Here is a 10,457-nt window from a genome sequence, read left to right as displayed (position 1 = left end):
GTTGGTACTAAAGTAGAAGTGTTCTCTCTTATTTCCTCAAGAACAATTTTACTCATGGGCTTGTGGTTCATTACATAGTTCTCTTCTAAAAATCAGGCATTGGTGCTAACAATGACCTTCTGATCTTTAGGACTATAAAATAAACCACCTTTCGTTCCTCTAGGATATCCCACGAACAAGAGAACTTCTCGGCGTGATTCCAACTTATCAGCGTCTCCCTTCAGCAAATGTGCTTGACTACCCCAAATCCGAATGTGGTTCAAACTAGGCTTACGCCCATTCCATAATTCTGTGGGAGTAGAGGGTACTGACTTAGAAGGTACAAAGTTCAGAATGTACGCCGCCATTTCCAGAGCATATCCCAAAAATGAATTTGATAATTCTGAATAACTCATCATTGATCTAACCATTTCCATAAGAGTCATATTCCTTCGTTCCGCCACACCATTTTGTTGGGGTGTACCAGGTGCAGACAATTGGGATTGAATCCTGACCTCTGATAAGTAACTCCTAAACTCTCCTAAGAGGTACTCTCCACCACGATCAGACCATAGTGTCTTGATACTTTTACCATGACGCTTCTCCACATCAGCCTTGTACTCTTTGAACTTATCAAAGCACTCAGACTTGCGGCGCATCAAGTAAATGTACTCATATCTCGAATAGTCATCTATAAAAGAGACAAAATATTCGAAATTACCTCTTGCCTGGATAGTCATAGGCCCACACAAATCAGAATGAATCAATTCCAACACTTCTTTAGCTCTATACCCCTTTGCCTTAAAAGGTCTTTTGGTCATTTTTTCTTCCAAGCAAAACTCGCAGGTCGGAAAGTTTTCCACTACTAATGAACTCAAAGGTCTATCGGCTATTAACCTTTGAATCATACTCAAGTTAATATGACCCAACGTTAGATGTCAAAGATATATTTGGTTCATTTCCGAAGATTGCTTTCTCTTATTAGAATTAGTAGATATGTTATTAATTTTTATTTGTTGCATCATGAGAGTTATTGGATTAAGAGTATACAAATTTCCAACCAACGCACCAGAACAGATAACCACCCTATTTTTCTTGACAACCACTTTGTCATCAAAAGAAATAGAATATCCATCCATAAATAATTTAGAAACTGAAATCAATTCTTTCTAAAACATGGTACGTAAAGACAATTTTTTAAAATCAAAGTTTTATTCCTATCAAAAGATAAATAAACATCTCCCACTGCAACAGCCGTCACTCTCGTTGCATTGCCCATGTAGACGGTGATCTCCCCTTCATATAGTCGTTTGATTTCCTGGAACCCCTGTAATGAATTGCAGACATGATCAGTGGCTCCCGTATCTACACACCAGGTACCGGTAGATAACACCGCTAAACATGTTTCAACAACTAATGAATAAGATATACCTTTATTGTTCTCCTTTCTGCGAGGACAGCCCACCTTCCAATGTGAAGACTGCTTGCATGTGAAGCACTTGCCTTTCGGCTTCTTCACACCTGCCTGCGGCCCAGTCCCTTGAGGTTGAATCACTTTCTTTGCCGAACCAACTTGTTTCTTCTTCTTCTTTCCGTCTTTCGGCTTAGAGGCAGAAACGTTTTCAGCAATGTGAACTTGAGAACTTTGATGAAATAGCCCTTCTGTCGCTTGGAGTTATGTCAGAAGTTCCGCCAACGAATAAACCCTTTTGTTCATGTTGTAATTCAGGCGGAACTGCTCAAAACTTTTGGACAGTGTTTGGAGAATGATATCGACCTGGGTTTCCCCATCGATTTTAGCTCCAAGGACTTCCATCTTATTCAAATGAGCCATCATCTTGAGGATATGATCCCTCACAGGTGTCCCTTCAGCCATGGTGGTCGCCATTAAGTTTCTTATGGCCTTCTGCCTGGCAGCCTGATTCTGGTGTCCGAAGAGTTCCTTGAGATTGAGCATCATGTCATAGACAGTGGGTATGGCCTGATGCTGATGTTGCAGCACATTTGACATAGAAGCCAAAATGTAACACCGCGTCATCTCATCTGCCTTGACCCATTTCCTATGTCTCTCTATCTCCTTTTCATTAGAATCCTTATCAAGCACGCTAGGACAGACCTCAAGAAGTACGAACTTGTATTATTCAGCAGTTAAGACAATGTCCAAATTTCGTTTCCAATCAATATAATTTGGACTAGTAAGTTTGTTTTCTTTTAAAATAACAACAAGAGGATTGAAAGCCATTTTGAAATCCTGAGAATCACAAAATAAAATATTTAGTCAAAACTTTAGAATTTAAATTAATATTGATTCCTCAAACAATATAATTTAAATTCACCAACACCTCAAAACACTGTGAATTTCGTATGTCACGATAGTGTGGACATATACTAATTCAAACATTTGTAAGAGGAGGTTTTACCCATTAATTTTATTATCTTGTCAACCTAACTTTATGACAAATAAAATTAATAGTTGGTTCATCTTCGGCCACACAAATAATAGCAGTGACTCCGATGGGGAGGATACTATTAAATGCGCCTAAGTATATACCATTACTTGATACTTAATCCATTAATTAGGATTGTGTCCCTTCATATGAAGAAGATCACACATACTTAAATAATTTCCTATAATCATCCATAGAGGAAGTTTGATCTAGTGATCCGCAAATAAACTCATCCGATATGGAGGAAGACACTTAAAGTCAACACGCAAGTTTGAATACATTACTTACAAACTAGTAATCGAGACCGTGAAATTTATTTAAATAATCTCTCTCCTACTTAGTTATTTAAATTGAGAAATTTTAACATACACACACATCACAGCACATAACAACATCATCACAACACACAAAACAACATGTAAAGGCAATAAGTATGCAAATAAAATTTTCAACTATTATGGCCTCATCCATCTTTGTCCTCCAATATGCCGCCAATGAATCAAGCCGTTGCGTCTATCTTACTTCTTTCTTCGTCGCGCCTCTGGTCCTCAAACACTACAAGAAAAACCCTCATAGACATCGGTGGAACAACAACAGTTTTAGCAAAAACCGATGTCTTTGAGTATTTTACATCGGGTTTTCCAAAAACCGGTGTCTATGAGCGCAGATTTTCGCTCATAGACATCGGTTTTTTAGCCGATGTCTATGAGCGCCATTTTTTTCATTAATAGACACCAGTTTTAACAGCGGTTTTTAAAATCCGGTGTTAATGAACCAAAATAAAATATTTTAATTTTTCCACTAGCCAAAATTTACAACACTACACAAAGTTCCCTCCAAACCTAAACCTATATCGCGCCCCTTCCTCTGACCATCTCTCTCAGCCTAAACCTAAACCTAAACTGACCATCTCTCTCAACCTCATCTCCCTCTTCCCCTTCCTAGATCAACGCCCCTTCCTTCTCCATCCAACCACACCGCATCTCTTCCAACTCCGGTGAGAAGAGGAGACCTTCTTCTCATTCTGTAGCTTTTCCTTCCCCATCTCCCACACATTCCCTTCCCCAATCCACACCCATGCCCTATCCTCTTCCTCGGCGTACCATCCTCAGCGAGGACGGCTCTGATTCGTCGCCACCGCCGCGAAGAAGAAGAAGAACCCTTGGCTCGACCCCTTCGACTGCGGAGAGGACCCTGACATCGAGTACGGATCCCTCTTCGCCGACGGAAAGCAGGAGGAGGACCCTCGCCCTCCCGACAACCCCTCCAACCCCTACGGCTTCCTCAAGTTTCCCATGGGATTCAACATCGAGCTCGCCTCGCTCGCCTCCAAGGTCTGCGGCGACGTGCGCCTCTGCTGCTGCGTCATCTTCGACGGAGTCTACGAGAACCTCCTCTTCTTCCCCGTGATCCAGCTCATCAAGGATAGGTATTTTTCTGGTCCAGAGCAGCAAAACACGGTTTCTAGTGGCTTAGGGACCAACTCAAATACTGCAAACTTCAAGAAACACGTTGACAACAAAGATCTTATTCTTTCTTCACCAAAACCGGTAAGTTCTGCTTCAGGAAAATATTCTGTATTTGAAGATGAGAGTACGATATTGATAGCATGGGATTGTCTTTTTTCTTTGTTGAGGAAAGCTGAAGCCAACCAACAAGCATTTCGAGCATCTAATGGGGGCAGCATCATTCTACCATTCCTGATATCTGATCACCACCGAGCTGGTGTTCTTCGGCTGTTATCTTGTTTGATCATTGAAGATGTTCTTCAGGTATGTATTAGTATCTGATTCTTCTTAAAAGGATGAATGTTTCCATGTGGAACTTAATTACCCTATTCTTTACAGAAGTTTGGAATATTACCCAAATTGATTCTTTCATCTCATAAGTTGAAGTTTATATCTTACCAGGTTCATCCAGAAGAGCTAGGCGCACTAATTGAGATTTTCAAGAGTGATATGATAACAAGTTTTTCTGGATCTCAATACAAACTTCAAAATGATGCGAAATGTGATATGTTAGGTTCACTTTGGTGTATCCTTGGAGCAAATAATGCAGCACAACGAGTATTTGGAGATGCCACTGAATTTTCATTATTATTGACCACACTACATAACTTTCAGAGTAGTGAGCTTCCAGGTGTTCTGCAATACTTTTTTTTTGTGTGTTATGCACAATTTGTGAATTAATCTTACTTTTGGTTGGAGAATTACCTAGGATGCACTGCTCTCTTGCTTGAGACAATCAGCCCATTTCTTTCCCCTTAGGCTTCCCTGCATCAGCAAATCAGCTAGTGCTGCAACAGCACCATGCTCATCCACAATCATCTTCTTGAAGTCATGGACAGCAGAGAGGCTGAACAATGTAGCAGCTGCATTCTCCCTTGCCTCAGTAGTTAACCCATATCTCATAACATATACTATTAATTCCAAACAACCATTCTCCTCCATAATCTTTCTCTTGTTTTCATCATGAATAGATATGTTCAATATTGTAGTCAGGGCATTCTCTTGAGCAACTGGATTTGTAGACCGGAAAAGCCGGTAGAGAGCTGGGATTGTTCCACCCTCTGCAATGAAAGACCTATTCTCCTTCCCGGTTTTTGCCATTAATCCGAGTTCACGAGCTGCAACAGCCTTCACTTCCTGTGAACCAGCTGATAATTGTTCTACTAGCATTAACACTGTGATTCGGTTAGCTTTGATTGCTGTGATTCGGTTAGCTGCTAATGATGTTGGGAGTCTGAACAAGGCCTCGATGTTTGAAGTCTTGATTGAGTTGCTTCTTTTTTGGAAGACAAATGGTTTATTGCCATTCTTCATTGTTTTAGTAGGTCTTGTGGATGCAGGTTGATAGAGTATAAATATGAACTATTGTGACATCTTTGACTTGAGGAATCATATAATAGTTTTTGGTAGGATGCTGTGTGGTATTGTTCTCTGCCACAAGTTAAGCGCTAAAAAAGCATGGTTAATTTGTTGCTAACTGTGGATATTGTAGATTTTTGAAGTACATGATGATTTGTTATTGACTTGCATACAAAAGAAGAGAAGTTTATTTACTATGTGTAGTTCTTGTTTGTGTGAACTCTTAATCATTTTCTATTTATTTCAGGTTCTTCATAACATTACTGTTGCAGAATACTTTCACTGGAATATGCTACGTGATTCAATAACTCCTATTTTTTCACTGGACTGTTAATCTCTTTTTGGTTTTGTGGATAACTTTGCTGCAAACTATGCTCTGAAGAGAGTTTATTATGTCAACTATGCATTGGGGATATCTGGACGCAGGAAACCTTGCTGGCATCTATTATGAACAAAGTCAACTTGACATGGCAATTCTGCATTACAAGCAAGCTATCAACTGTGATTCTACCTTTATTGAAGCTTACAATAATCTGGTAAGTTGATAATGGTCTAATATGTCAAAATGTGGTATCCTTCTTGATGGTGAGCCAGGTTAGTTAATGATCGACTTTCTTGCACATTAAAAGGGGAATGCTCTCAAAGACGCTGGGCATGCTCTCAAAGACGCTGGACATTATAGGATGACTTTTTAATTTGGATATTTTTATTCTCTTAAGTTTTTTTTCCTTGTTGAATAACTTCATTTTAATAATTTTTCCCAAGTCATGCTTTGCTTTACAACCTAACCATCCACAAGCATTGTCAAGCCTTAGCAGCATATACATGGATTGGTAAGCTTTAGTAATGTTTGATGGCAACTGTCTGGATAGTTTATTTTTGTTCCTTAATGAAACTTCTCTTCATGCAGCAACATGATGAGTGTTCCTGCATCATTCTATAAGGCAACTTTAGCAGTTACAACAGGGATATATGAGCCCTTCAACAACTTGGCTATTATATAAAAGCAACAGGTAGAGTACTACCTTTTTCATTGCAATCATGTACTAACAACATGTTCATTGCCATCACACCCTCGCAATCATGCTTGGTTTTTTGTCAAACAGTTGGCTACAGCACGTTTATGTTTTAACAGGATACAGTTAGAATGCCATCTAGACTGCTATGAGATTGAAGTGAGAAGGATCATCAGTGATGGATGGTCATTGACCATTTAGTGCAACTACCTCTCATTTTAGTGGGGAAGCATCTGCATTGGCTTTGACAAATACAGTTTAAAATATTTTATTGGATCAAACTTTTCTTAGGGATATGAATTCCAGTTTACTATGTGGAATTTTTGTAAAAATCACTTCTCGCTTTTATTTCTTCCTTATTCAATCATGAGATTTTTGTCTGTTTATATTGGCAAGATACTTCGGCTAATTTTGTTAATTTGGTAGATACTAGGCAGCACCTATACAGCTACACTGCTAGTTCAACCTTTGCTTCCTGTGTGGATATTCAATCATGAGAATTGCTGCTTTCTGCTAGTTCTTCGCAGACTGCTGCTGATGGTCTTGTCAATAGAGGGAACACATTTAAGGAGATTGGTAGAGTTACTGAAGCAATTTAGGATTATATACGTGCTGTGAATATCAGACCAACTATGCCTGAAGCCCATGCAAATTTGGCTTCAGCTTACAAAGATAGGTAATTTCTTCTTTGAATTTGTGTCGGTGTTGGACTATATCAGTATCTTACATCTATGATTCTTCTTTCTATTTATTTGTGGTTGAGATAATTGATGAATGTTTCTCTTTTTAAGCATTCCAATTACTCATCTTGTTACCTGGTGCTCTTACTGCTTTTTCAACTATGATTTTTGGTCTTGATTTACTAATATATTATTTATGTGTTTTTACAGTTTACAAATCTCAAGTACTCCAGAGTTGAAATTGATGAAGTACGGTTCAAGTGGGCTGAATGTATGCTAGATTACATTTGAAGTGTGGTTCTACCTTGATGTGTTAAAAGAATGTTCTACCTTGATTTTGATATCTATTAGCTAGCTTTTGATGTAAAAAGAATGTTTGGGTATTTTATGGATACTGTTGTAAGAAGATTATTTATATAATTTGTGAATATTTGTGTATTTTATGGATATTGTTGAATGAAGAATATTTGTATAATTTGTGAATATTTGTGTATTTTTTTTTTATTATTGTCGGTTTTTCATTGTTTCGGAAATCAAATTTGTGCTGTTAAAAAATATACATATTACATCGGTTTTCCACCGCTGCAAAACCGGTGTTATTAACTAATATTACATCGGTCATTTACCACTGCCAAAACTGGTGTTATTAACATACAATATTACATCGGTTTTACACTGTTGATGAAACGGTGTCGTTAAGTGACACTACACCGGTTAATAACCGATTCGAAGACCGGTGTCGTTAAGTGATACTACACCGGTTTTAACCCGATGTCTAAAATGGCAGACTTTTAACATCGGCTTCATAGACATCGGTCGAAAATGAAATAGACACCGGTGGAAAACCGATGTCTATGAGGGTTTTTGTTGTAGTGAAAATAGCACCACGCATAGCAAGGATACAAGCCGTAACAAAAAGAAATAAAAATTTACATTTATCGATCATATATTCCATAAAGGAATTTACATGTAATCTAGATCGAACAGAATGTAAAAAAAATACGACAACCGGCCGTATTTAATTATTACAATCATGCACACACAAACAACCTCGACATGCCCGAGGGTTCAAATCATACACAAACACACAAAGTCATAATAGTTGGACTTAGGATGTCTGCAACCACAGAGTTAATCTTTCTTGCACATCCTACTATTATCTGGCCTAAACTTATATACAAGCAGTGCATAATTTAACCGAAAACCAATCACACAGAATCAGAAAACCTAGCTCTGATACCACTTGAAGGCGCTGGAATTCTGTTCTGTTTAAATTTCCCTGTACAAAAATTGTACAAGAACAGAACTTTTCCTAGCAACCCACATGTTCGATTAAACATGTGTTTGATCAATCAAGCAAGTTCTTGAATGATCAAAACACACCTTGATCAAAGTACAAGATCGCTGGCCTCTTGTGTTGGTATTCAAAATCGATACAAAGAAAACTAAACTAATTATGCAGCGGAATTAAAAAACTAGTTGTACCTTTCCTTTGTAGCTAAAGACCTCTTGATCTTCTGCTGTATTCCTCTCCTCTTCTTGGACGTCGTGTGAGCGACGATCTACCAAGACAACAACCACCCTTCCTCTCGTTTCTCCAAACTGCCGGTTACAAAAGGAGGCTCTAGGATGAGGCACCTTCTAATCTTCTTCCTTCTCTTCTTCTTCTTCTTCTCCAATCCGCCAGCCACCAAGGAGGATGGGGTGCCGGGGGGGGCGCCGGCCACCAAGGAGAAGGGGGTGCCGACCACCAAGGAAGAGGTGGGATGTCGCCGACCCTAGGTAAGGAGAAGAGGAGACTTGTGGGAAAATTAGGTTTTAGGGGGCACCACCTACTCCTTTTTATAATCTTTGCCATCGGTTACAAAGAAAGAAAAATAATAGAATTCTGTTTAGAAAAAAAAATCTCCCTTTCTATAACCTTGTCGTCGACCCTAGGAGGATGGAGAAAACTAAACCAAAACTAAGTTAAACCAAATCAAGTTAAACCAAACCAAGTTATGGATGGGTGGACGCAAGGCTTTATATAGAGGCTATAACAGGGACCTAGAGGAGGAATTGGTTTAGGACTCCTGATGGGCTTGGGCTTCATATGTTCGGTCTGAACACCCAACCCAAGTCCATTAATAATAACTCATACCACTAAAGGGTTATTATTGAACTATCGCACCAATCCCATATTACAATATGTGCTTCTTCTTATCATGAGTGCGTTAAACTCCTTATGTTTAAGATATCGTATGCTCATTAATTAAATGAGTTACTGACAACTCAATTAATTAACATCTAATTCCAAGAGTAGTACCACTCGACTTTATTATCATGTCGGACTAAGTCCACCTACAGGGTTTACAGGATAATCCTTATAAGCTCCTCAAGGGGGCATCATCAACCTAAATAATTAGGACACAGATTCCTTCTATAATCAACAACACACCATATAAATAGTAACCATATAAATAGTACTATTTCTCAACTCTTCGAGCCTATTGATTTAACGAATAAATCTCACTCATTGATAAGTTAAAGAAATAAATACTAAGTATATATGCTTGTTATTATATAGGGATTAAGAGGATGCACATCCATAATAACAGAGGTTCTGTTCTTTTATATAGTCAGTATAAATCAAACAACCTCAAATGATCCTGCTCAATACACACATAGTGTGCTAGTGTAATTTTATAGTCAAGACAAACTAATACCAAATTACACTACAACCATTCTAATGGTTTGTCCCAATTCATCTTGGTTGTGAGCTACTATTTATAATTTATAAGGAACCGACAACATGATCTTCTATGTGACACCACACACCATGTTATCTACAATATAAATTAAATGGACAACTGCATTAACATATATATAAATATAAAATGCACACATTTGACCAAAGTGATTCTCATTTCAAAATATTTCAAAATAGATATTCATACAAAAGCTAGGCCAATTAATTAACGGACATATGATATCTTAAACACAAGGAGATTAACGCACTCATGATAAGGAGTCCATATTGTAATATGAGATTGGTGCGGTAGTTCAATAATAACTCTTTAGTGGTATGAGTTATTATTGATGGACTTGAGTTGAGTGTTCGGGCCAAACACAGGAAGCACAAGCCCATCAGGAGGCATAAACCAATTCTTCCTCTAGGTCCCTATTGTAGTCTCTATATAAAGCCTTGTATTTACTCATCCATAACTTGGTTTGATTTAACTTGGTTTGGTTTAACTTGAGGTTTTGGTTTGGTTTTCTCCATCCTCCTAGGGTCGGCGACAAAGTTATAGAAAGGGAGATTTTTTCTAAATAGAATTCTGCTATTTTTCTTTCTTTGTAACCGACGGAAAAGGTTATAAAAAGGAGTAGGTGGTGCCCCCTAAAACTTAATTTTCCCACAAGCCTCCTCTTCTCCTTACCTAGGGCTGGCGGCATCCCACCTCTTCCTTGGTGGTCGGCGCCCCCTCT

General features: G+C 38.4%; 1 protein-coding gene and 1 long non-coding RNA gene across 2 annotated transcripts; one reads left to right on the top strand and one right to left on the bottom strand.

Moving 5' to 3' along the window:
* Positions 1 to 4,639: 4,639 nt before the first annotated feature.
* On the bottom strand, positions 4,640 to 5,248 carry LOC121987985 (U-box domain-containing protein 4-like). Its single transcript, XM_042541686.1, has one exon. The coding sequence runs from the start codon at positions 5,246 to 5,248 to the stop codon at positions 4,640 to 4,642; it is 609 nt and encodes a 202-aa protein (XP_042397620.1).
* Positions 5,249 to 5,628: 380 nt separating this feature from the next.
* On the top strand, positions 5,629 to 6,287 carry LOC121987220. Its single transcript, XR_006113443.1, has 3 exons — positions 5,629 to 5,829; positions 5,923 to 6,126; positions 6,204 to 6,287. It is a non-coding gene; the product is annotated as an uncharacterized LOC121987220 (long non-coding RNA).
* Positions 6,288 to 10,457: the final 4,170 nt, after the last annotated feature.

Source organism: Zingiber officinale, chromosome 5B (assembly GCF_018446385.1).
Source record: "Zingiber officinale cultivar Zhangliang chromosome 5B, Zo_v1.1, whole genome shotgun sequence".
Classification (NCBI taxonomy): domain Eukaryota; kingdom Viridiplantae; phylum Streptophyta; class Magnoliopsida; order Zingiberales; family Zingiberaceae; genus Zingiber; species Zingiber officinale.
This window is presented reverse-complemented; position numbering and strand designations above follow the sequence as displayed.